At 45.2% G+C, this 27,642-nt stretch overlaps 1 protein-coding gene across 1 annotated transcript in view; it reads left to right on the plus strand.

Annotated features, from left to right (window-relative positions):
- LOC111078554 (Down syndrome cell adhesion molecule-like protein Dscam2) overlaps positions 1-27,642 on the plus strand; it is a 61,799-nt gene that overhangs the window by 2,346 nt on the left and 31,811 nt on the right. The window contains 5 exon segments of the mRNA XM_041593171.1: positions 1,875-2,017; positions 10,896-11,240; positions 14,208-14,381; positions 17,918-18,067; positions 26,127-26,253. Of these exon segments, the coding sequence (XP_041449105.1) occupies positions 1,945-2,017; positions 10,896-11,240; positions 14,208-14,381; positions 17,918-18,067; positions 26,127-26,253 (869 nt within the window). The 5' untranslated portion in view covers positions 1,875-1,944.

A 27,642-nucleotide genomic window follows, 5' to 3' on the forward strand; every position in this document is an offset into this window, starting at 1 on the left:
GGCCCCACGTCTACGCCCCATCCTCTGCCCCGGATCCATTTATTGGCTCGTCACCCCAATTTTAGTTGCAAATTCAGGCAGACGAACAAAATAATATGAGCGAATGAGTAATGTAAAAATACGAATACGAGTATGCTTGTGATTCGTTGATTTTACCACGCGATTGTCCAAAACGGATCTGCTCAGAGAAAGAGGGGTTGACTGGCTATATACTCGTACTTGTACATACATATGTATATTGTATTTACTTATATGCATACATATATTGTAGATGGGTGCGACTGTTGACTGATTACCAGATGTTTTCTAAATTTTGTTCATTTGAGAGGCAGAATCGTTTACTAGATGGGAGCGTCTCTGGCAGGAAAAATACATCTCAGAAATTAATGAGTCATGAGACGAATGCTTTCAGTGTGTCGTCTTAGCCCTTAAAGAAACTTTAGGAACTTCCAACAAAACTATAGTATGGGAAATTTGTACAGCGATTCAATGCCATAAGCAGTGAAACAAGGGTACAAGGGTACTCTCTCGGCACTTCTCTGTGGCGGCTCTGTGGTGTGTTCTCAACCATGACAAACCCTACAATGCATATCCTATAGTAGATCCACACCCTCTGATAGTATTAAAGTACTATGAGCAGCTGCTCAACCCCCTCGTTAGAAAGAATACTGCAGAAGTTAATTAAATCAATTGAAAAGCTAACATTTGTTGAGCAGGCCACGTGCGGAGTAGTAGAGCTGAGTGCGCCTGCGCAACCCTCAGAGCAAAACCGAGGAACGGCATACATACATACATACATAAATACATACATATGTACGTGCACTAGTGTGTATCTGCCAGATACGTCTTCAATTGAAAGTAAAATAAGAAACTTAATTCATTGACTGCCTGTCCGCACAAATTGTGGATTGTAGCATGAGCGAATGAAGGAATCCACTTAAGCGTTAATTAACGCGTTAAAAAGCCAAGCAAATTGCTCTGGAATCTATTTCTATAGCTACACATGTGTATATCTGTCCATTTATCTATCTGTGGCTATCACTTGGATTAAAATGAGCGGAGGAGCGCTCTTCTGTCCCAGCGGGCTCATGTCAGACAGAGCGGGGCAGACGAACCAACAACAAGAAATGTGGAATCGTGACTTCCTGCCTGTCATAAAATATATACGGATACGGATAAGGGGGGGCTGGGGTGGTGGTGTTTGGGGGGAGACGCGTCACATTTTATGGATAGCAGAAGGCAAAAATATGAAGTTGTCGCCTCCCGATCCGATCGGCGTTGGAGTGTTTGGCCATTTGTGGTTTAATTAATGACATTGCCAGTGGCAATGTGCCACATCCACAACCACAACCACATTGCTGTCTTCTGCCTTCTGTTTCTTTCCTTTGCTGCATTCATTCTTTCATTAATTTGTTTGCATTTCAATTCCATTTGCTAAACGCTTTTTTATGGCTTTGGAAATACTTTTGGTAGCCACTGACAGGGTGAGGATAAAGCATATATCCAAAGATATCTTTAATAGTAAATATCTCACACGAGGGCATGACTCAGTCTTACCGTGCAATGTCAGCAAATATTTAACCCTTTGCAACCCTCTTTAGGGGTGTACATATACATATGTACATATTCTACCCCTTTGTAAAGTGAGGTGCATTCAGGTGGGTGGACTGTGCCGTCATGGGAGGGATGGTAATGGTCCCTAATCAAATTACTTGCATTTCACTGGCAACAAACGAATGAGCTCGGGTGTGAATGAAAATAAAATCAATATTGTTGCAAGCATAACAAATATATAAAGCATCAAGAGTTTAGTTTATTTGTAATATAACTTGCAAAACTAATCAAATTTGTATCATTTGTTTTCTACATTTTAGATCAATTCCCCATCGAAGAATCGATACGCGTCCATCACAGAGAGAAGGAGAACACCCGCTGAGCGGAAATATGGCTAATACTATGGATATGCCCAACGAACACCACAAATGGCTAATGCTGTACGCAGCTGTTGCCCTCATCGGTGAGTAATGCCCCATTTTTGCTTCGTTTTGCTTCTTTATCTTATTTTCCGTTTGGATAAATTATTACAAAAAATCTATAAAATTGCATTCCAATCCAGTAGAATACGGAATTAGCTTAAGTCCGGAAACTATAGATATAGGGTGCATTTCTTCGTTGTTTTGCGACATAAAGGGAGAGAGGGAGGTGTAAATTTGCCATAATAAAGCTACAGTTTTTTAGGGACTGGCATTCTTTTTTTAATCAAAATTTTAGTTTGTTTTCTTTGAAAATTCTTGACTCGCTTTGGCTTCAGTTTCAGTTTCGTTTTCGTTCTGCATTATCGCTGTTATCGCTGTTGACACATTCTGTGCTTTGCTGTTGCTGTCTGTGGATTTTCCCGAGCGTTTTCCATGCATTTTTAATTACGTTTACTTAACATTTACATTGCCTTTTCCATTTCGTGTCCATAAGAACAGAACTTTGGCTGACTATTTGCAGTGGAGATACATACACACATACATATGTAGTGCAGTGTGCATATGCAGTGTATGTATTTACCCGCTTCTCTCTGTGGATTGTATCATTTTATCTTGGTGCATGTGGCTTGTGGTGGCGGGCAGATAAACTTGCTGCTGCGGTTCATTGCCTCATTCGTCCGGGAAATCATGTTGTGGCAGAGGCGTAGGGCGGAAGGTGGGTGGGAAAGGGTGGGGGCATGAGTGGGTCAGACTGAGGCTGAGTCCAAGGCAAGATGTGTGCCGTGCCCCGTGGCAACTACACTTATCCCAGATATACATGTATTTATGTAACCCCTACCCTGAATGGACTTACATATCTTCAAGTAGAAATGTCTTTCGTTCGTGGAACAAGTCTGCCCTTTGTAGGAATGATTATAGATTAATGAAAAGTAAATACAATAATAACATAAAATGAGTAACCGATGAGTTAATCATTCCCTTTGGTGTTTCCTTAAAGGGGAGTCACTGTTCAGTTTTCGCTTTACCTCAGTTTTTGCCATAGACGATTGACCCCTATTATATACAAATATATGTACATATGTGGGTCTTGTTATCACACGCACCAATTTAGGGGCTTGTGCCTTATAAAGAGAACTCTTTATGCAATGCCATAGCCAAGCCCATAAATGAATTATAAATTCAATATTCATGAATCCAAAAATTTGCATAGAATGTAAAGCACACATGAGGCGTATGCGTGATTTTAAATTCAAATATCAACAATCAATGCTAAAAGTATAGCAAATAAAATACATAAAATTTTTGTTTAAAAACGACATGATGTAGCGTGATGTTATAATAAAAAAATACATCAAAATAAAATTATTTAAAGTTTTTATTTCAATTTTTTAAGTGTTCCAACACGAGGGGAATACCAAAACAGGCAACCGAAATTGGAAATGAAGGCAACGAAATTTTGCCCAAAATTCTGATTTGTTTTGCTGGAGATTCTGTAAATTGATTGAAGATGGAATCTAAAATAAATATTTCAGGGAATTTATGCACAGCCACGTACAAAGCTAGATTCTATCTGTAAGTAACAAAAGCCTTAGAGGTCTCCGCCTGCCTGGTCTTACGTCTTGATTGTGCCGGGTCATCATTCAATTGAAATTGATTAAAAACAATTTTGCGCCAATTTTTATTGCTGTTATTATTATTATTATTATGATGCGAGTATGTCCATGGTTATTTATTGAAATGTTCCGGAAGAGTATACTCGAATAAATGCGAGCATACTCGTTTGCAAAGCAAGACCTGAACATTAAATAGGATTTATTATACGAGTACGAGTAGTATGGGAAAGTTTAAATGTTATGTTTCTGCTTTTGTTTGTCGTCTGCCATCTGCTGCCTGCAGTGGCAGCTCAAACGCATTTAATTTGCAATTTCATTCAATTCAATTGGAATTCAAGCAGCGCGAACACACACACACAGGAAACATTGTAATGGAACTTGAACAAAAATGGAAGAATGTTCGAAGAGTGGATACCCTTTCAGGGCATCGTTACTGCTACAGGCATACAATTAAGAGTACTACTTAAATGGTATATATGTGTTAGTATGTATCTATGTAATACAACCTCTTTTGCAGCACTCGTTTTTGCGTCTCGAATCGAACATCAATGTGCCCCGCGTCATGTCGTACCCTCTTGAAGGGTATGTTATAAAAAAAAAAAGTAAACAGGAAGCAAACAATTGATGTCTATGTGTGCGAATCAAATGGAATAGATGTGACTGATAAAGCTCTCTCGCGAACATAAAGCTTTTGGTTCTGCTAAAGTTTTCACTGTTCCACTGCATTCCACTGATAAGAGCAGAACAGAGATCTCTGAGGGTGCAGGCGATGCCACTTATCAACTGGGTCACTTAACGCTCCATGCTATCGTTGGGATCTCTCTCCTTCAGAGATTAAAAAAAAAAACGAGCGAGCCAGCACTCGTAAACATGACAGAGATCACTGGGGAGAGATCACTGAACCAGACCCCATACCAATTCCAGGGAGAAGACTATTTCCGTTTCGTGGAGACGGGGAATGGGAGTGGAAGAAAGGAGCCGAAATGAGATGATGGAATGGAGAAGAGGCATGCGTATAATTACAAATGATTGATGTACCCTAGTCGTCGTCGTCGTCCCCCCCGCCTGGACACTTTCTAGGCCTACTCTGCAGCCTCCTCCCAACCCTCCTTCTTCTGCTCTTCCTGCTTCCATGTGTTATGATACCTCGACGATTGAGGCACAACACACACGCGGCAACACAGACCTGAAGGAGGGTGCCCTGACTGGCACAAGAAATGCCGCAGCTGTGGATAGTTCAATAGAATTTTGCCCCTCCATCTTAATGGCCTCTCTCTGTACGTATTATTATTAGTTGCACAGCCACAGGAATGCCTCTCCACATCCAGGGATAGACATGGAGTACTCCCCTGACGTCATCATGCAGTCACAAAATTTTCTGTTTTATGAGCCGTTGCAGCCTACTTTTCCCCCATTCACAAACTCATAGTTCAAAAGTTGTTTGTCAACTTCTCTATGGCCTGTGCTGTGCGTCTGGAGTGGAGAATGGCAGGGAATTGGCAATAGACAGAACAACTTTTTCGATAATTGTGTAAATAATTGCCATATAATGAAGCTGAAAATTGGCAACACACGAGTATCGGTGGCATGCAGCAGATCTCGCATAGAAAACGCTTTAATCTACTTCAAAAGAATCGAGCGCTCTGCTCTCTTTTTGTCTAAATTCTTTACAAATCCACATGAAGACAAGAAGACATGACAGCCCGAAGGGGCACCATTAAAAGCATTTGTCATACATTCGGGGGGCTCATTAAGTGCTTCTGGAGGAAACAGAACTTGAAAATATCTATCTGTATATGCTGTAAATATATTTAGAAAGTATTATGTTAACTCAAAATATTTTACGAGTTGCCTGCAAATCTCCACAATTTATGGGGATTTTATTTTGGGGGGTTAGAGGGAAAATAAACTTAAGTGGGTGCAACATTTAGTACGAATAGCTGAAAAATACTCAATTTTATGGAATCGAAAAACGGCAACGTTGCTTTTCACCCTCCGTCAAACCTTCGCACTCACCCCAGTCACTTTTCTATCTCTCTCTCTCTGTCACTGACTTGTTTTCGTCACCCTTCTTAGATGGAGAGAGATAGAGAGACGGAAGGAAAACTTGTGAAAACTGGAAAATGTTTTATCCAGTTAAGAGTTGGTCTACATTTTGGGGTTATGCATTTCGATTTAAAAGACAGCCAGAGAACGAGAGAGAGAGAGTACTCTCTACTCCACTTCCATTCTGTAATAACTAAAAGCACTCCGTCGACACGCACAAATCTCATCTCTGCCAAACATTATCCCTCATCCCTCTCTCTGGCGCTCTCCGTCCGTGTGTCCCTCATCACGTTGGGTGTAAAAATATTATTATACTTATTTATGTCTCTGCCTGCTGCGCTCGGAAAAGCGTATTTAGAGCGAGGAGGCGCTGTTGCCGCATTTCACTCCCGGCAAGCAGTCCCTGGAGCGCAAAGGGACCCTTGATGCTCGCATTAGCAGGGCACGGGATGGAGGGATGGATGTGCGGGTGTTTCTACCGTTTTGTGTTGGATATTAAGGGCCAGTGGTTGTGGTTAGTCTTTTTAGCACCGTTTGTCCCCCCTTGAATGGTTTAGATTTCAGGTTAATTTTTCCTGATATATGTGTATCCACATTTTATTCACAATATATGTGCCGTTGAATTGAAAACTCTTTTTTCTTCGAAAACACAAGACAGAGAAATCTCAAAAATCAAGCCGATTTGGTGGAACTGCTCAAGCGAATCGGGGGAAAAGATTAACATCGTTTTGGCGCCCCCTAAAAATGGAATCAAGCCATCATAATAATTTGTAAAATATGTTGATTGTTCGCCTCGCCCATCCTCATCTACCAATTCTTCTCGCTTCTCCTTCATTCCTCTACATGGCGAACCCCAATTTCAGAATGAGGCAACACTTATCAGGCAGAGACATCATCTACGACCAGACGATGTATGGCTGTGTACGTCCAGGCATGTGTTGCTCCCTCACCATCGCGTCATCTCTACCTTTACGTTTTTTTTTTCCTGCCTGAGTCACGTTTTGTTACATTTGGGGGCTGCCAACTTGTCCATCGTGTTTGTATCATTTGCATCTCCACAATCTGCAGACTACAACAAAAAGTTCCATTGTGGAATTACGGGTAAATGTACAATACACACATACATACATACATATGTACTTACATATATTTTTTTAACAAGTCTTTTTGTGTCTCTCTTAATTAATGCGCCAGCGACGGTGACGACGTTAACTCTCGATTGAATATGCAAAACGCATACGAAATGCTTCTTTTGGTCTTCCTCATCCTCATCCTCATTCTCGATTCTTATTCTTTTTCTTTGTCTCCCACTGTCGCTATCGTTGTCAGGCAGGGTCTCCTTGTTTGTCTGGGCTCCTTGGATCCCTCTTCATCGCCAAATGCATTCCCTTGCAGTACGGAGATTGTGCACGTGTGTCGTTGTCTGCTGTCCCGTCTTACGCTCTTTTTCTGCTTTCTCGGCTGCCTGCTGCTGCTGCCCTCGCCTGGTGAAACTTTTGTTGTGCAACGCTTTCAATTATACAACAAATCCACCCTCAAGCCATTCTTTTTTATTTTCTTTCTCCTTCGGTCACCCACATTCTCTCCACCCTCTCTAGAAAAAGCTGCCCAGGCACAGTGGAACGAAAGCATAGAATATGATTTATTTACCATTGCTCCACACATATTTTGAGGTACTTTGAGTGTCTCCCACTGTGCGGAGCCATCCACTGTCTGTCAAATCATCATCATCATCATCGTGTCAGCAGCAGCAACAGTAGCACACACACACATCCCCCCTCTGAACCCCACGTGGTACGTGCTGCTCCACTTTCTTTCTCCTGTGTCGCCTTAACGGTGTCTGTCTCTCTCTTTCACGTGTCGTCTGTGGCTGCGGTTTGTTGCGGCTGTTCTGTCTGTTGTTGTCACCTTCTGTCAGCAGCGTGGCAGCTCCCTCTGACATCTAGTGTCCACGCCGAGGTGGACAGCTTGGGCTGCGTTGCGTGGTGTCTGTCTGCCGCTCCACCGTGTTGCAGCTTGCGCGGTAATTGAGTGTCTGGACTGTTGGCGAAGTGTCTGTGTGTGGGCAGGACGACTGCAATTATCTGTGTCACGCATTACCTAATTATTCGTTACACCCGGCACGAATACTTGTAGAGTGCATAGAGGGTATGCTGCATTCGGGGATATTCAATACACCCACCCACAAAGCAAGATATGTCTGTGTCTGATGGTAGCCACAACGATGTACCGATCTACAGAAAATCATTCTCAACTTTCGGGTTAGCGGGTAACGTATTGTCCGTATATCGACTGTAACTGTCTAACTTGCTCAGTAATTGTAATTGGTCATATTTCGTGGACTTAACTGTGTGTGGGTACGCGCCGCACGATTCGCATGAATGGGACTGTGGGTACCGTTCCGCTGACATTGAGATACCTGTTCTGATCTGCCGGCTCTTTCGAACAGCTGTCGGACTGGTTTCTGAGGCTCAAACCTCAAAGAGCAGATGTTTTCGCCACCGAAACGAAATTCAATCGAAATGGTTGAGATTCGTTGCATGCAACACCAGAGGTATTGTATTGGTTTGGGATTGGCTGGGGACTGGCTGGACATCCATATCGCCCCCATATGGTCGGTGGTCGTGCGTGTGTTTATATTCCGACCTCGATGATAAAAGTGCGTGATGAGGAGGTGTTCTGGGTTCTGGCTGGGGTGGGGTCGCCTAGCCTATCATGCGTGTGAGTGTGTGCCCATTGAGCGCTTATTCCCTTTGTTTTTGTTTAGACGGAAGTTATTAATTTCCAATTTGCCCTTTCATGAGGTGCCAAGGGTTTGTATACGTCTGGAAATGGGTTAATTATTGGAACGGAAGCAGTTCGAGAAGGGGAGAGGAGGGATTGAAGCATTATATTCGAACCAGAGCCGTAAACCCTTTCGTGGGTGTCGTGTGGATTTTTTTGTTTGTCGAATTCTTAGCTCAATATTTGTTTACTTTTCTTGAGCTTTCGACGTCGTAATTTGACACCTCTGGAATTGCGTGCTGCTTCGTTTCTTCCCTGTCCCTGTCCCCTTCTATTGTTGTTTCTAGTATTAGTCATTCCCATTCCCCTGACAAAGCTTATTCTACTCATTCTCTTTCTCGCCTTACTCTGACTCTTGTTTGTTTGCTCTTCGTTCTGGCTACTGTGCTGTGTGGACCCAAGACAAGTGCTAAACATTTGAGAGAACCGACTTGAGGCTGAGTCACTCCCACTCCCATTCCCCCAACGCCCCAGGCTTTTGATGCAGTGCATAATGTTGACCTTAGTTGGATCATTATCATCTTCGTCTTGTGCAAATTGCCTGCATAAGTGGAAAATTACGCGATAAATTCAGAAAAACATAGTTCTGAGCTCTGCTTCATTAAGCCGAGCAGAGCGCTTTGCTGTCTCCAAGTTTTGCTTTGCTTTTGCTTTTTGCTTTATTTAGCTTTGTTCGTTTTTAAATGCCGGCTACTTTTTTTTTGCCACTTCAACCGGTTTGGTTCTGCGAATTTTGTTGTTGGTTTTAGGCAACTGCTTCGAAACTTTTGGCATCAAAAAAAAAGCAAAACAAAGAGCACCTGCTGCTTTGGCTCTTGTATGGGGAAGCTGCAGAAGACAAAAGGCAACAGAAAAGGAAGAGGCAGGTGCAATCCGAAAATCTGGTTGAAATGAAAGACCAATTGGATAGCGCGCGAACTCTTCCAACAAGTGGAATGGGAGAAAAGGCGAAGCCCAGAAGAGAGGAGAAGGAAAAGGCATTCAAAGTATTCCTAAAAGAGAAAAGAGCAAAGCCAAATCTCTTTCTGGAATATACACACAATAAATTTATTAAGACAGAAGAGAGTCAGTAAAAGGGAATAGGAGTTTCGTTCGAGTTGGAATGGAAACATAGAGGCGAAGAAAGAAAGAGGCGATATATCCTTCTTCCCCGATGTTTATCTCCCCCTCTGTCGATCGATCAGTCTATCAGTGGCAAGAACAGCTGCAAAATATTATTTTCAATTGCGTATTTTATTCTTTCCGCACATTTATTCTTTTCCTCTTTTTGCACGCTTGCCCGCAAGAAAGATCTTTTTCCCCGTATGGCAAGCACATGTTGAATCTGATATGAGTTTGTTTGTATGTTTGTGTGTGTGTATGCAGAGCCATGCAAGTACAGTGGGGACTAGAATTAAATGACAGTTTAAGTTGAATCTGGTAAACCGATTCCATCGGGGCACTTTTTATATTCCGTATTTAATGATTCAGGGGACTCCATAAAATTGAAATTACACTTCTTGCTCTCCCAAACCTTAATCATACAACAATTGAGCAATTAATTTGTAAAGCGACAATTCAACGTAACGCCTCGAAACTTAATTTTATATAATTCTCAATGCGTGCTTCATGTCGCACACGCACAAGCCCAGAAAAGTCAACAAATTGATTCGTTTTCATTTCAATCTATAATTTTCAAGGGCCAGGAATGGGGGTGGGTAGCTCCCTCGCACATAAGTTGAAACTTCTCTTTAAGACAATTCTACTTAAATTGAAGTTTAGTTCGGACATTTAATATTTAATCTTTCACGGACAGTACTGCATAGCTGAGTGCCCATGAAACTGGGAGGGAATGCCTAGCGAAATTTCTCCTTCGGCTCACTGTAAGAATATGTCAGCAAACAATTTTCTTTGGTAAATAGTTTTCCAAAGCCTTAAATATCTCTAGAGGCGACAAATTGCAGACTCACGCCCCAAGAATTTCATCAAATTTGAATTGGTGAAGGGGGGGACTGGGACAAAGGATAGACAGGGGTGGAGGAGAGGCAATGGGACATGGCAGTGCATAAAATTTAATATGAAATCGGTTGCCAGTGCAAAAGTGACAGCAGGAACAGCAGGAACCGGGTCTGAAAAAGTGTCAACGAACGATTTTCCCCTTCTGCCTGCCTGGGCCTTTTGTCTGCCAGCAAAAGTTGTTTCTACGAGTAGTCTGTAAAAATAAAATAAAAGAGCTTTTGTTGTCCGCACTCGGTTCCCGCTCGAGGGAGTCGCTGATCCGTGGCACTCAATTGTCAAACAGCAAAGGTGGAAACAATAGACAAACTGTTGACATGGATCGTGGACATGGACATGGCTATGAATACAGAGAGTACTCGTAGTTGTACTCGTACTCCTCCCATCAATGCACTTCCGTTGCGGAAGTTCTATGCTACTTTTATTCTGTTTGTATTTCTAATGATTTCAACTAATTTCTCTCTCTGCTCTTCCTACACAGCTTTTGGCGGTCAGACTCTGGCTGCCAATCCACCAGATGCCGACCAGAAGGGACCCGTCTTCCTCAAAGAGCCCACCAACCGCATTGACTTTTCGAACTCCACCGGCGCCGAGATTGAGTGCAAGGCCAGCGGCAACCCCATGCCCGAGATTATCTGGATACGCAGCGATGGCACTGCCGTGGGCGATGTACCCGGTCTGCGACAAATCTCATCCGACGGCAAACTGGTCTTTCCGCCCTTCCGCGCCGAGGACTACCGCCAGGAGGTGCACGCCCAGGTCTACGCCTGTCTTGCCCGCAATCAGTTCGGATCCATCATCTCTCGGGATGTTCATGTGCGAGCCGGTAAGTTGAGCGGATTCGTGGTTAAGCGGAGGGCAGTGCAAGGGGGATGTTGGTTGAGATTCAATTTACAGGCAAAATCGTAATAAAATTGTACCAATAAAATGGCTTAAGAGAACCGCTGGAAGCTGACTAGCGGAAGAGCGGAAAAATTATAGAAAGAATTAACGATACACTTAGAGCAAAATGGCACCATATTTAATCTAAAAAACTTTCTTTTTACAATTTACACGCTCGGAGCGTGTACATTTTTAAATCAAGTGTAGCAAATATTAAAATTTTGAGGCGTTTTTCTCTGAGTGTATTAAAAGTTTAAAACTAAAAATGTTTAGCTATTTATTTAAAGAAAAAACCACTCTGGAAACTTGCACTTCCCTCAGCTTAATATTCCTACTCAAATTTTCAGCTTAATCCCATCCATCCGATGATCGATCAACGTTGGCTTTCGTTTCGCTTTGACCGCCCGCCGCCACTCGACGTTGGGGTTTTTACCTTCCACTATTTTGCAGTTATCGGCAATTAAAAACGAATTTTCCATGGATTTAGCTTTGAACGTTTTCCACGCGCTTTCATTTTCACACACAAATACACTCGCATGCATTTCTTTGAAAAGTTTTCGCAATGCCCATTGGAATTTAATGCAAGCTGGCATTTTCACTTTAATCGGTTTGCCGCTTCGCTTCATCTCTTTTCCCGTCTTCCTGTCTTTCTGTCAGTCAGCCACCTGAAGTGTTTTTGTTGGCAACTGTGCTTACCTTTAAACAGCTTCCAATCTTCGTGCCATTGCCTGGTGATGCACTTGTCACTTAGCCACAGTTCTGGGCTGTGTGTGGGAGGTGGCTTATCGAGTTGTGGGGCCGGACAGACAGCCAGACACGTCCCTTGGCTCTGGCGGCTACTTCCGCTTCCATGGAGTGAAGTCTAAATAGGCCAGACTTGATTATATTTTAGCTAATTATGTTGGAATCATGCTGGAGAGGAGCACAACCCTCGCTTACTCATCGCTCCATCGGCTGACGTGTTCCCTGGCAATTAGCCAGCCAGCACACCTGAACGAACTCCTCGCTCCTCTCTACCTCTGCCCCATTCGGCCTCACTCACCTGACATCATTATTGTCGTTTGCTTTCGCTTGCTATTAACCAGGGGAATTTATCATTTTATGCTTATGTTATGTGTGAATAGAGCGAGCGGACACCAGGAAACTATGTATAGAGCCAGCCCGGTGCTTGTTGGCCGGAATGAAATATGTATACGAAGGCTGGCGCGCCACACAGAAAACTTTGCTTAATTGAAATTAACTTGGCCTGTCAGGCGGTTTAAGAGTGATTATGATAGTGTTTGGGTGTTTTCGTTTAATGAGTTTCCAACCAACCAAAAAAGAACAGGCAATCAAGCCACAACACTTCCAGGAATAGGGTTTACTTCACCGTGAGAATGTCGCCCAACTAAATCCAGACACACTCAACCTCCTTTCCCCCCCACTGCAGTGGTTGCCCAGTACTACGAGGCGGATGTAAACAAGGAGCATGTGATTCGAGGCAATGCGGCGGTTATCAAGTGCCTGATACCCTCGTTTGTGGCTGATTTCGTTGAGGTGGTCTCCTGGCATGCCGACGAGAAGGAGAGCTACTTTCCGGGCACGGAATACGGTGCGGGACACGAATTAGGATTATCCACCTAGCGATAGAATAGTTGTTTACTACTAAAGCATGATTTGGTTCCTGTCATACTCGTACCATTTCCATTCACATTTCATCTATCACTCTCATTCTTTTATTATGTATATCCAACTTTATTTTAATTTTTTCTATATGTTTAGTCGTTTCGCAACACTACGAAGAGGATATACACAAGGCGTTTGTTATACGCGGCAATTCCGCTATACTGAAATGTGATATACCATCGTTTGTGGCCGATTTTGTGAATGTTATATCCTGGCATAGCGATCAGGAAGAGAATTTCTATCCCGACACTGAATATGGTGTGTGAAAAATCGATCGTTTCTCTTTCTCTCTCCCTCTGTGTGTGTGTGTGTGTGCACCGCTTTAACTATTGTGCAACACTAGAAAAACGAAATAAAAGAACACACAGAGAAACAACAACACAATCCACTTCATTTCTGTACAGAGCTTCTGTACAGTTAACCCACACTAATAATGACTGTAACACTGTACAAAAAAAAATACACCCAAAACCTACACTCTACTCAAAACTCCAACTGTAACTCAATTAATAAACACTGGTTAGACAATATCTGTTAGGAAACAGTGTGCAACAATACTCCTTCGCCTTTGCCTTCGCTCCTTGGACCTTCTTTAGTTTTCTTTTTGATTTTTTTTATAAATGTTATATATGTTTTTGTGGTTTGTGTATGCTGTTGTTTTAGTCGTTGCCCAACACTATGACACCGATGTAAATAAGGCATACGTAATACGCGGAAATGCGGCGGTACTCAAATGCGAAATCCCCTCATTTGTGGCCGATTTTGTGAGTGTTGTGTCCTGGCACACGGACCAGAGCGAGGACTTCTCGCCAGGCCAAGAATATGGTTTGTCTATGCATTGAATTTTTGGCTATAGCTTTAGCTTAAGTGAGCCTTTACCCATTCCCTTTTCCTTTTTCATCTTTTGAGTTTACATTGTGTGCATTTTCTGTATCTGTATCTGCGTCTGTGTCTGGCCTCTCTGCGTGCTGATGAGCAATTTTATCAGAATTACGTATTTTTAACCTTTTCGGCTGGTGGATGGATGGAGGCAGTGACTTTCCCACTGAAGTGCGCTTTAGGGGCCATTAAATGCACTCCACTGATGGGGCTCTCTGGCTGCGCATTTTCACACGCCTCGCCACACGCAAGGTGTCTGGCTGTGGCTGCGGCGCTGTCTGTGGCGTTCTCTCGGTAGTTCTTTTTCTAGTACTTTCATTATAAAATCTTCTGTAATCTCTCCCACGTACCCCCCCGCCTCTTGCAGTTGTGCAACAGTTTTACGAGTCAGAGGTCAACAACGAGTATGTCATACGGGGCAATGCGGCAGTACTAAAGTGTTCCATACCATCGTTTGTGGCGGACTTTGTCCAGGTCATATCCTGGCAGGATGAGGAGGGCAAGCTGTATGGCACGCTCGGCGAACAACAGGGAGCTGCTGGTACATAGTACATGTACTACATATATGTATATTCGTGGGCAATAGCAACATTAAAACCATAGAAGATCCTTCCCGTTCCTTTATCCCTTTCATTTCCCTTAAAATTTCATTTATTTTTCCATCCTCTCTCAGTCGTGAATCAGTATTACGAGGCCGAGGTCGTGTCCGAATATGTGATCAGAGGCAATACGGCGGTATTGAAGTGCACGATACCCAGCTTTGTTGCCGATTTCCTGCGAGTGGAGGCCTGGGTGGCCAGCGATGGCACAGAGTATGCGCCGCAAGAGGATTTTGGTACAGTCAGCAGAGTTTAGAACTACTCCCCTCCGAACTACGTTGATGTTAGTTTTAAGTAGGATTCCATATTCCCCATCCCTATCTTTTTCCATAATCATCCCATGCTTTAGCTTTGATTTCATTTCTATGTAAATTCTATTGAATCGCAGTTGTGAATCAGTTTTACGGCGCCGATATTCTAATGGAATATGTCATACGCGGCAATGCGGCGGTACTCAAGTGTTCCATACCTTCGTTTGTGGCTGATTTTGTGCGTGTGGAGTCCTGGATCGATGAGGCGGGCACCGAGCTAAGACACTCTGATAATTATGGTATTTACTTACTGTACAGAAGGCATCTAACATACTTGAGGGGGTTCCAGGTGTCACTCTTCCACTCTCCCACCTCTTTCCTATCCAGAATTTACACTTTCTTTTATGATTTTGATACACATTTGCAGTTGTCAATCAGTTTTACGAGGCCGAAATAATGACCGAATATGTCATACGCGGTAATGCGGCGGTACTCAAGTGTTCCATACCATCGTTTGTGGCGGATTTTGTGCGTGTGGAATCCTGGATCGATGACGAGGGCAATGTCTTGTCCTTCTCGGACAACTATGGTGCGATTTGATGCTCCTTGGACTTTTCTTAGACATAGATTTAGGATTATTATAGAAATACCCAGCATCCTGTAACTTCATTTTCCCCGGCCATAATTATTATTTTTTCTTTTGATTTTTGAAGTCGTTTCACAGTTCTACATAACCGAGGCAGAGAATGAGTATGTGATCAGGGGCAATGCGGCGGTCGTTAAATGCAAGATTCCCTCCTTTGTGGCCGATTTCGTGCAGGTCGAGGCCTGGGTGGACGATGGGGGCGTCGAAATGTGGCGCAACAATGCAACTGCCGCCTATGGTACGAAGTACAGTCTAAACAAAAAGCAATTACTCTGTGAATAAGGGCCTTAGCTCCTAAATCTCTGTGTGTACTATTCCTCCCTCCCACCCATTCCATTACCTTGATCTTTTATGTTATTTCTTTGGCTTAGTTGTGATCCAAACATACGAATCGGAGGCTGACAATGAGTATGTGATCAGGGGCAATTCTGTGGTGATGAAATGCGAGATACCCTCGTATGTGGCGGACTTTGTGTTTGTCGATCACTGGCTGGACTCGGAGGGTCGCAATTATTATCCCAATAATGCAGACGAGACGGGTACTTGGACATACATACATACATACATACATATGTATCTCTCTATATCTTTGGTCTAGAGTCCCTCTCTTTGCCCACACAAAATCCTTTCGATTTCTTTCGATTTTTGTTTCATTTTTGCCCCCTTAATTTTCCCCATCAGTTGTCCATCAGTTTTACCAGACCCGCGTCATCGATGAGTTTGTGCTGCGCGGAAACGCTGCCACCCTCAAGTGTCTAGTGCCCTCGTTTGTGGCTGATTTCATCGACGTGGAAGGCTGGATCGATGAGGAGGGTGTCGAGATACAGCGGCCCCTACCAAACGATTCTACGGGTAACCTTTTGAGGATCTCTCTGTTCGGCTTAAGAGTAGTCTTTCCCTCTGCATTCACCATTCACCGATCCTGATTCCCATTCCATGCAAAATCCTGATTTCGTTTCGGCCTTTTTCCAGTGGTTAAACAGTTCTTTGAGTCGCAAGTGTACGACGAGTACGTGATCAAGGGCAATGCGGCCATATTCAAGTGCCAGACACCCTCCTTTGTGGCGGATCACATCGACATTACCGATTGGATCGATACCGAGGGCGAGGTGTACACCAAAAACATTACGGGTAGGCGCCGCAGAGAGTTTGTCCTTAGGGCCGCATGAAGGGGTTTCTTTCTATCTTTCCCACACGTACAAATTCATTATTATTTCCTTATGATTTCCGATCCAATACCAAAAACCCTAAACGCCTCAACTCTCTCCCGAACTTTGCAGTGGTGCCACAATCGTACACCGTCAATGTCATGGACGAGTCCATTCTGCGCGGCAATAGCGCCATTATGAAGTGCCACATACCCAGTTTCGTGGCCGATTTTATAGTCGTCGACTCGTGGGTGGAGGACGAGAAGCGTGATATATATGCCCAAGAAGATATCACAGCCAGCGGTAATAATTGTCCAGATAATCTCAGTTTAAGCAGAGAGCTCTCTCCCTCCACTCCACTACACTCCACTCCGTTCTCCCGCCATTCGATTCGGTTCGTGATCTCTGAGTTCTCTGGAATATCCCGCTGCCTAGGCTTTCACTTCTGCTTTCTGTTCTTTCTGTTATTTTTTCCTTTCCTTTCTATTCTTTCTTTTCTGTTTATATCCCACATCCCACCAAGTTTTATTTTGATACCCACTCCCGCAAATATCCATGAGTCGCTCCTGACTTGCCCCATCCCGAACCCCTTCATGTAGTTGAAAGTAGCGTTGTTTTGTAGTCCAGTGTAAATACATACAAAAATGCTAATAAATGTTAAAACCGAACGAACGATCTAACAATCTGTACATTTCTCACTCTAAAATCAGTGTATATATATCAGATATCTGTATATACAATATCATGTATAATCCGCATATCATCTAAAGTTATTGGCATTTTTGTTGGTGCATGCTACACATAAGAATTAAGATTGTAGTGCCAAGGAATTTGTGGCTTTTCCATTTTAAAAGAAAATAAATTTAAATTGAACCAATCTATCAGCTGCACTTCGTTTTGTTTATGCCACAAATTCCTGGCATTGCTTTGGTGTATAGTTAGTCTATAAGCAAGGAATTCTATTCAAACACACAGAAACAAATAATAAATCAATATCTGAACACAATTCTTTTGTGTGGAGTTTTACTAAACTATTTTTACTAAATTGAAAGTTTGAATACAATTCTTTTGATTGGAATTGGAACTGAAGAGAGCAGTAATCATGCCTTAAACCTCCTCCAGTCCTAAAACTCCAACTACATGAAAGTCACATTGCATGAACACAACGATTAACAAGGACAAACAGATTTGCACAAATTAAGAACAAATTAAAGTAAAGCTAAAAGCAGTAAAATATGCGAGAGAGATATGAATATTTATAAAGCATGCATGTGGCTTTCTTGGGAATAAATTCAATTAAATTCCTGCAACTTAATTGAGTTTCTTCCACGGTAAAAGTAGATTTCTTTTGTTAGCCAAGCTCTTTGACAATCATCCACTAACGTTTATATTCCATTTACCATTCTCTCTCGCTGAACACCAATCCCAATCAGATGGTAAATATCTGGTACTGCCCTCTGGAGAACTACATATCCGCGAAGTAGGACCCGAGGATGGATACAAGAGCTACCAGTGCCGCACCAAACATCGTCTGACTGGAGAGACACGATTGAGCGCCACAAAGGGTCGCCTGGTCATTACAGGTAAGTCGCTCCTGTGGGCCAATTTTATTCAACTTTCTTGCTTTAGCGAAAAGCTTCAGTTATCTGTTTGATAAATATATAAATTAAAATAAAAAATGACTAGATAATTATCAATGTTCAAATTTCGAATATATTTTCAATAATTATTAAATTTCTTATTTCAATGATAACTGAAGTTTTTCGCGTGGCAAAAGGCAATTTTATGGAAAAATATTTAACGTAATTATTCAAAATTCTTTCTACATCTTGACGTTTCAAAATCAAATGTTTCAAAAGTGTTCCATAAAGTTGACTTTCTGCTAAAAACAAAACCAAAAATTAAAGGATATTCCTTTTAATTGAGGTTTGTTTGCACAACAATTATTTGGAATGCGCTAAATGTTTAAAGAATATAGATTTGATTGTTTCTTAATGTTTTCCAAAGCTTGAAAGCATTCCAAACATTTGTTAAACGCAAAATCAAGAAGAAATCGAGAAGGAAACACGGATTCTTTTTGGGTTTGCTACGGAATTAAATTGGATATAATGTTTGTCGTTTTTACATCGTATATACAACGCTATATCCTCTGTAATTTCTATAGATATTAATTTTTAATAATAAACAACAAGTCTTGGAAGCCAATTGAATGCAATCAAAACGATTTTTCGCTTAAAATCTCTTTCTTTGCTTTTGCAGAATAATTCTGTATTTCTTTTCCTCTTCATATAAAAATGAATAATTTAAAAATTTAAATATTAGTTGGTCTACTTTGGACCTCGGCAAAGACTTGTTGTTGCTCGTAGCCTAAGTCCAAATTGAAAACTGCCTGAATGTTGGGATAGGGTACTCGACAACGATGCGATCAGAGGCTTGAAACAAAGCCCAGCTTTGAGTAGTGCTAGGGTTGGTCCGCTCTATTGTAATCCCAGTCGAAGCCCAAGTCAAAGTCCTTCCCAAAAGGCACATTTCAATTCGAATTCTCCATTCAAACTGCGCCCAAGGTAAGTGCCACTCTTTCAGCTGCAGCTCCATCGATTTATCGAACTATCGATCTATTTTCTTGGATATTTAATTCTGATAATGATTCTGATCTCGATTCATTCACAGAACCAGTTGGCAGGGTTTCGCCCAAATTCCCCAATACTCTGACCAGCAGCAGCTTCACGGGAGATGCTGGCAGCAGTCAGACCCTGCTGTGTCCCGCCCAGGCCTATCCAGCACCGTTTTTTAGGTGAATGTCACATCCCGTCCCGTCCCCCTATTCGAACCCAACTTTGGACAGTTTCCAGTTAAAGAGTTCCCTATTGTTTGTTCTTTCGTTGAAGAACCGATTGCCAGCGTCGGTCCCAGACTTCTCTCGGGCAATGACATCAAGGTGGTTCAGTTTGCCGCTGGACAAGCCCTGACCATGCTCTGTCCAGCCCAGTCCTATCCAGTGCCAGTGTTTAGGTAAGACCTCCTCCTATCCCAACTGAAGGTGCCATTCACTTGGAGAACCCTCAGAATCCCTTTACGATCCTTTACGGAATCCTTCCGCGCAGAGCCCGTTGGCAGTGTGGGTCCTCGCCTCACCAGCGGCGATGAGTCGCGCATTCTACGAGTCCATCTAATGGCAGGAGCCACCCTGCTGTGCCCCGCCCAGGCCTATCCAGTGCCGTTCTTTAGGTAAACCCTCGCCGAACCCAACATCCGGGCAGTCCCTAGATAGATTTCCTCACTGACACAACATGCGATCCCTTCTCCATCAAGAGCCCTGTTGGCAGTGTGAGCCCCAAGGTGACAGCTGGCGATGATGCCATAAGGATACCCAAGGTTTCAATGGGTAACAGTGCCACGCTAATGTGCCCGGCACAGGCCTATCCGGTGCCCTTCTTTAGGTAAAGCCCCCTCTCCATTTACCCAAAAACCCAACATTCGTGGCACTTTCCCCAGCCAGGACTCCATCTAACAGCCAATCTTCGTACATTTAGAGCCCGTTGGCAGCGTCAGTCCCCAGTTGAGCGGCAATGGGAATCAGGAGCACATAACACTCCTCCGTGTGCCAATGATGGGCAGCGTCACACTCATGTGCCCGGCACAGGCCTATCCAGTGCCCTTTTTTAGGTAATACTACAAGTCAGTCCCCTCCCAACGTCAGGCAGGGCACAGCCAGCACTAGCCTAGCTCATAGATTGCTGACTTAATACCTTTTTCAAGAACCCGTTGGCAGCGTTGGTCCCAGGTTAACCTCCGGCGACGATTCGCGTACGGTGAGGGTGGCCCAAGCGGCGAGTGTCACCCTGATGTGTCCCGCTCAGGCCTATCCCGTGCCAGTCTATAGGTAATGCCATAATTCCCAACTCAGGCAGTGTTCCCCCTTTTCCTTTCGCTAAGCCCTCTCCCTTTTCTAGAGCCCGTGGGCAGTGTCAGTCCCAAAATAAGTTCAGGCGAAGATTACAATCATATCAAAGGGAAAAGCAGCCAAGATTCGAGTCTACTCTGCCCGGCACAGGGCTATCCGAAGCCTTTTTATAGGTAAGGCAGTTTTCAAAGGGAACTCACCCTGGGACACCCTCTTCCTCTCTCTTGCAGAACCCATTGGCAGTGTCAGTCCCAAGATCACGAATGCCGATGATCTGAAGCATGTGAAGGTCAGGAGTTCGCTTAGTCTAAGTCTCCTGTGTCCTGGCCAGGCCTATCCGCAGCCGATCTATAGGTAAACCCATCCCCCAAACCCAGCCCCAACATTCGCTGGGAGTTTTCTTTTGGTTTTGGGAGGACTCTTTTGAACATTTCGAACCTCCCCCCTGCCCTTTGCAGAGCCCGTTGGCAGTGTGGCACCCAAGCTGAACTTTCTCGAGCGCTTCCGCATGATGCAGATCCAAAGCGGCAACAGCTTCAACATTCAGTGCCCCGTGCAGTCGTACCCCATGCCAGTATTCAAGTAAGATCCATGATTCCTCTCTTTGTTGAATTGTAGAGCCCGTGGGCAGTGTCCGGCCCAAGGTGAATGCCCAGGACAAGCATCAGTTCATAGACGTGGAGCTGTCGAGCGGCTATGCCATGCTCTGCCTGGCACAGTCGTATCCCATGCCCTTTTTCAGGTGGGTTTACCACGTCTCCTTCCCTTTTTTTTTGTTTTTGTAGAACCCGTTGGCTCGGTTAAGCCGAAAATAAATATTCAGGACAAGCTGCAGACACGCGAAATGGCCGAAGGAGTTGGCCTGGCATTGCTCTGCCCGGCCCAGTCGTATCCGATGCCCGCCCACAGGTGCGCGACTTCCACTTTTACAATTTTCCAATTTACTTGGGGGTGTTCTCCCACCAATTGTCAGACACTGTAATTTAAGTGATTATTCAATTAGTCCCCCCGCCCCCATTCAGGCAGTTCCCTGTTTGGAGCTTTCCTTCTGTCGTTTGCTTACCCTCCACGTGCGCTTCTCTTTGCAGAGCCCATTGGCAGTGTTCCGCCCAAAGTCAGCATTGACGACGAGGTGGCCAATGCCCGGGGCTTTGTGGGCAAAAGTCTGAGCCTCAAATGTCCAGCACAGTCGTATCCCATACCCGTCTATAGGTGGGTTCTCAACCATTCAATCATTCAACCAGCATTTAGGCAGTTCTTTTTGAGTCGCTAAATGTCTCAGCATTTGATCCTTTGATTACCATCCTTAGAGCCCGTGGCCTCTGTGCCACCGAAACTGAATCTGCTCGAGCGGGTGCGCACCATGGAGGTGCCCCTTGGCAGGGTGTATGCCATGCAGTGCCCTGGCCAGGCCTATCCCGTGCCCATCAATAGGTAATGCTCCTTTTCTCTCCTTTACCCTTTCAGAACCCATTGGCTCCGTGCCGCCCAGGATCAATAACATCAACGACAAGTTCCAGTTAATGCAAGTCCAATTGGGAGGCGACTTTGCCATGCAGTGCCCCGGCCAGGCCTATCCCGTGCCGATAGTTAGGTGGGTGTCGTGTCGTGTCGCGTCTATTCCAGTATTTAAGGCCTCCCTTTTAGGGCAGAACCTTCCATAAGATGACCTCTATCTGTCCGTAGAACCGATTGGATCTGTGCCACCCAAGATCACGAGTCTGCATGACAAGTTCCAAGTGCTGCAGGTGAAATCAGCAGAGGATTACTCCATGCAATGCCCAGGCCAGGCCTATCCTGTGCCAATCGTTAAGTTAGTTGAACGAGTCGAACTCGGGAATCCCTTGAGCAACATTCAGCTATGATTCGACCCTTGCTAATATTTCCATTCCCATTTGCATTCTCATAACCAGAACCCGTGGGCTCTGTGGCACCCAAAGTGGATACCCGCGACGAGTTTACGTTTGCCAGGACTCGACTGGGTGCCTCCAAGGCACTCATATGTCCTGCTCAATCGTTTCCCATGCCTGCGTTTAGGTAATTCCAACATTCAGGTTTAGTTTTGGTTTCCGTCCCTTGCTAAACACAGAACCCTCCCTTCCTGTAGAGCCCGTGGGCAGTGTGGCGCCCAAGGTGGACATCAAAGATGAGATCAACTATGCCCGCGTGGCACTGGATCACAGTCTGGCCATTGTTTGTCCCGCTCAGTCCTATCCAGTCCCTGCCTTTCGGTGAGTGTCCTTCCCAGCATTTTGGCAGATTTCTTTAGCAAAAAGAATAGGAAATAGCAGTAGAGACTCATTTGGAATCTTTGCAGAGCCCGTGGGAAGTGTGGCGCCCAAGGTGGATCCAAATGATCGCATCAAGTGGGTCGATAAGCCACGTGGCAGCTCCCTCAGCCTGCTTTGTCCGGCCCAGTCCTACCCAGTGCCTGCTGCTCGGTAAGCTCAGAGTTCCTTCCCACCTCTCAGGCAGTTTTCAAGTGGTAGTCGCAGTCCCGTCCCTCTGAATTCCTCTGAATGAAAACATTCTTTACAGAGCCCGTGGGCAGCGTGGCCCCCAAGGTGGATGTCAAGGATCGCATCACGTGGCTGGACAAGCCCCAAAGCCAGGCCTTGAGTCTACTCTGTCCCGCACAGTCTTATCCCGTGCCTTCCAATAGGTAGGCTCTCAGCTTCCACTCTCAGACAGTTTTCGATTCCCTCCACCACTTCTATTGCATCCACAAAACTTTTGCAGAACCCATTGGCTCTGTGGCCCCAATGGTGGACATGCACGACAAGATGGACTTCACCATCAGAGACTCGAATCAATCTTTGAATTTGTTCTGCAAGGCGCAGAGCTATCCCATGCCAGCGTTTAGGTAAATCCATTGTTGAGCACGAGACCCAGCCACCAGATCAGGCAGAATTATTTCCCAGGGATATACTCGTACCTAGATATGTTATCTCTCTATCTATTGCAGAGCCCGTGGGCAGTGTGGCCCCCAAAGTAGAGATCAAAGATAAAGTGGGCATTTTTTGGGCCAATTCCAATCGTTCGTTGGCCCTGTTGTGTCCAGCACAGTCGTACCCCATGCCAGCCTATAGGTAAATTCTCGTTCAGGCAGGATTAACAGCCAAGTAAAACATTTCCATCTAGAACCCATTGGAAGTGTCGCTCCCAGGGTGAATCGCAAGGATGAGTTCAATCATGACCGGATCAAGATCTCCCAGACCATAGCCATTCAGTGTCCCGCGCAGTCCTATCCAGTGCCTGCCTATAGGTAAAGTCGAGTACTCTAGGGGCTCCCATGCACAGACATACAAACATCCAGAGGCTTTGTTCAGTAGTAGTACCAGTGCCATTCTCTTTGCAGAGCCCGTCGGCAGTGTGGCTCCCAAGGTCAATAAGAACGACGAGTTCAGTCACGATCGCATTGCTGTCCATGGGATTGTGGCACTCCGTTGTCCGGCCCAGTCATTTCCCGTGCCCTTCTATAGGTGCGTTATTGTCGAGCTACCCAATCCCAAGTCCTTCTGTGTGTCTCAGTTGCTGTCTTTTCCCCCGCCGTCTGGGCTGATTTCCGAACTCTCGAATCTTTGCAGAGCCTGTGGGCAGTGTGGCGCCGCGTGTCAATAAGAAGGATGGTTTTAGTCACGACAGCATCAGGCTCTCACGGCCAATAGCCATCTTCTGTCCTGCCCAGGCCTACCCCGTGCCCTTCTACAGGTGAGGGGCAGTTGCAGGCTTGTCCAAAGTTTTCCAATTAAGAGCTTTAGAGCCCCCTCCGCAGGCCTCATTGGCTTCCTAAACTTCAATTAGCCATCGGCTCAGAGCTGTCGCCCGATTTAACCCATTCAAATAACCCCAGCCCCCGCTCGGAAAAGTTAGTTGAGTGGAAGAAGAAGGCTTGTGGGCAGATGGGCAGCAGTTTCCATTGTTCTCGACCAACTTTGGCAGTTTTCAAGCAACTCGTTCGAAATGTTGTTTTTGTTGTAGAGCCCGTGGGCAGTGTGCCGCCAAAGATTAGTGTGGGGGAACGTCGCAAGGATGCGGAGGTGCTTCTGCATGGGGATCTGAGCATCTTTTGTCCAGCCCAATCGTATCCGGTGCCAGCATTCAGGTAAAAATACAGGTGGCCCTCCGTTTTATTCATTCCAGAACCCGTGGGCAGTGTAGGACCCAAAATCAGTGTTGGTGAACGCCTCAAGGATGCGGGGGCGCAGTCGAATGACACTTTCACGCTATTTTGTCCAGCTCAGGCGTATCCGGTGCCGTTTTTTAGGTAAAAGCCCACGCATTCAGGCCTTTTTCTACTGGCAATCGAAATACATTTAAAGGGCGCTCCATTATCTTTTGTACATTTAGAGCCCGTGGGCAGTGTGGCGCCCAAAATCAGTGTTGAGAATCGTTTGAAGAATGCCGAAGCACAACTGGCTGACACTTTCACGCTCTTCTGTCCGGGTCAGGCGTATCCAGTGCCGTTCTTTAGGTAATTTCACACTTTGGGCAGTTTTCAATTCTCTTTTAGAGCGCACCCCTTAAGCCTTTACCCCTTAACCACTTTGTAGAGCCCGTGGGCAGTGTGGGCCCCCGCCTCACCTCTGGTGACAAGACGAGGAACGTGGATATTCCCTCTGACGGGCAGCATTACCTTACTCTGTCCCGCCCAGGCCTATCCGGTGCCATATTTCAGGTGATTCTTTCTCCCCAGACATTCAGGCAGTTCTCTCCTTCTCTCTAGTGGGTTTACTCACTTGATCAATTGTTTTTCCAGAGCCCATTAGTGGAGCTGCTCCCCGTGTGGCGTTGATACAGAAAACGAATATCGAATATGTTCGTATTGAGGGCATTGTAGCCATAATGTGCCCGGCTCAGGGTTATCCAGTGCCAGCATTCAGGCAGGTTTCAACCTTCCACTTATCCCTCTAAATCTGGTTGTTGTCTTTTTCCCAAATAGAACCCATTAGCAGTACAGTGCCCAAGGTTGTTTCTCTGGCAAAATTCGATATGAAAAGCTATGCCAGATCCTCCACGATGGCTGTGCTGTGTCCTGCCCAGGGCTATCCAGTGCCGTTTTTTAGGTAAACTACGTTCAGGCAGTACAGAGATTCAGGTCCAGAGATTAGAGTTAATTTTAAGAGAATTAATACCTTTTCAGAGCCCGTCTCGAGCACGGCTCCCAAAGTGCCGCCGCTGCAGTCACGTCCTCTGGTCGTGCCTGGCCACACCAGTCTCTCGATCTTGTGTCCCGCTCAGGGCTATCCGGCACCCAGTTTCAGGTATAACATTCGGGCAGTTGAGATTTAGTTTAGGTTTTGGCATCTTAGAAGTTTTTCCGCCTTTTCCAGAGCCCATTAGCAGCAGTCCGCCCAAGATAAACGCCCTGACCTACAAACCGAATGTGGTGGAGTCGAGCTACCCCACTGCCATTCTCTGCCCGGCTCAGGGTTATCCCGCGCCTAGCTTTAGGTGGGTTAAGATTCCATCCCTAGACCAACATCAGGCTGGGGATATAAGTTTTATTTAAACCCGTTTTTGGTTCCCAACTCTCTACATTTCATAGAACCCATTTCGAGCAGTGCACCGCGAACCCCAGCTCTGGTTCAGAAACCTCTCGAGCTGCGCCAGGGCCAGTCAATATCGTTGCTGTGCCCTGCCCAGGGATATCCGGCACCCAGTTTTCGGTAAGGCCGAAAGCCAACATTCTGGCAGTGGGTGGGTATCACTTAGATGTTTCTCTATTCCCATTGTAGATCCCGTTGGGGGCAAGGCTCCCACTCTGCTGTCGAATGACATCAAGCGGTCGTGGATCGAGCGAATGCTGGCCACCAATCTGGCCCTCTTCTGCCCCGCTCAGGCATATCCAGTGCCCGCTTTCAGGTTAGGAATCGAGTGACCAAGTCCCCCCCAGCATTCAGACAGCCTCTCCAGGATAGTTATAGTCCTTCTATATGTAGTCTTACCTTCGTCTCTCCCCTAGAACCCATTTCGGCGAAGGGTCCCACTCTATCGGTGGACACCAAATGGTCGGGCATCGAGCGACATTGCGGCCGAGATATTGTTTTGCTATGTCCCGCCCAGGCATATCCGGTGCCCATAAGCAGGTTAGGCACCCAGGCACCACCCCCCTAGAAACGTGACTTTTATTATACATGAGAATGTGTGAACTTTAACCCCAGACAGAGACAGTGTGGGAGGTTCAGAGTGTTTCGTGTTCATTCATAAAAATGCGAGCGCGCAAAAGTGAAACAAACAAAAACACCCACACACACAAGGTATATTCAATTGTAGGTGTGGCGGCTGTTCTGTTCTGTTTGTAATTGTCGCCGGACTTACTTGCCCGCCTATTCAATATGCCCTGCACACCCACACAGACGCACGCATAAAAGTAAGCTATGTAAACAAACCATAAACACAGAGTGGAGTGGAGAGAAGAGAATGTAGAATGTTCTCCCTCCCTCACACCCAACCAACCAGTGAGAAGCTCGCTCTTTCCCTTTCTACCGTTTTATTTTGTAAACAAAACCATCAGCTGGTTCCACAAGTAAAATCCTCTCTCACTCTCTTTGCTTTGCGTTGCGCTCTCGCGCGCTCTTTCTGTAACTGCGCATGCTTGCGATCCACATGAAATTTCCCAAACAATTACCCCGCCATGCGCATGTTTGTGTGTGTGTGCGTGTGGATGGCATCCATCTCCCTCGCACAATGGTTTATGAATGAACGCACGTTTTTGGGTCAACAGATGACGGGCTTTGTGCCCACTCTCTAAAGGTCATTCCACTCACCTCTGAACCCCCCCTAAAGGGTGCTCCACTTGTTGCACCTCGCAGCTGTGCTTCAGATTCTGCGCATGCCCCTTGCCGCCAGCAATGACCTTTATAAAATATGCATTTACTTTCCATCTACTTTCGCTTCTTTCTTTTGGCTTGGGCTGTGAAAAGTTTCGTGACATCTTTAGGTGGGTTGTCCAGGGTCAGGGCTGACGACTCAAAGTCACGTCCAATGTCTGTGAGGAGCTAATTAAAGAATCCCATTCAGGCCATTCAGGCAGTTCTCTCAGTGGATTTCTAATGCATTATATTGCATTATCCATGCTATATATTTACAGAGCCCGTGGGCGCCAAGGCACCCACATTCTCCCTCGAATACAAGCTCATTGAGGTGGAAAAGCTAAAGGCTTCGGACTTTGCTTTACTCTGCCAGGCACAGGCCTTTCCCGTGCCCATCATTAGGTGAGATTCCCACTCCACAACATCCCCATTCAGTGCA

This window comes from Drosophila obscura, unplaced genomic scaffold (genome assembly GCF_018151105.1).
Source record: "Drosophila obscura isolate BZ-5 IFL unplaced genomic scaffold, ASM1815110v1 contig_186, whole genome shotgun sequence".
In the NCBI taxonomy this organism is placed as follows: Eukaryota; Metazoa; Arthropoda; class Insecta; order Diptera; family Drosophilidae; genus Drosophila; species Drosophila obscura.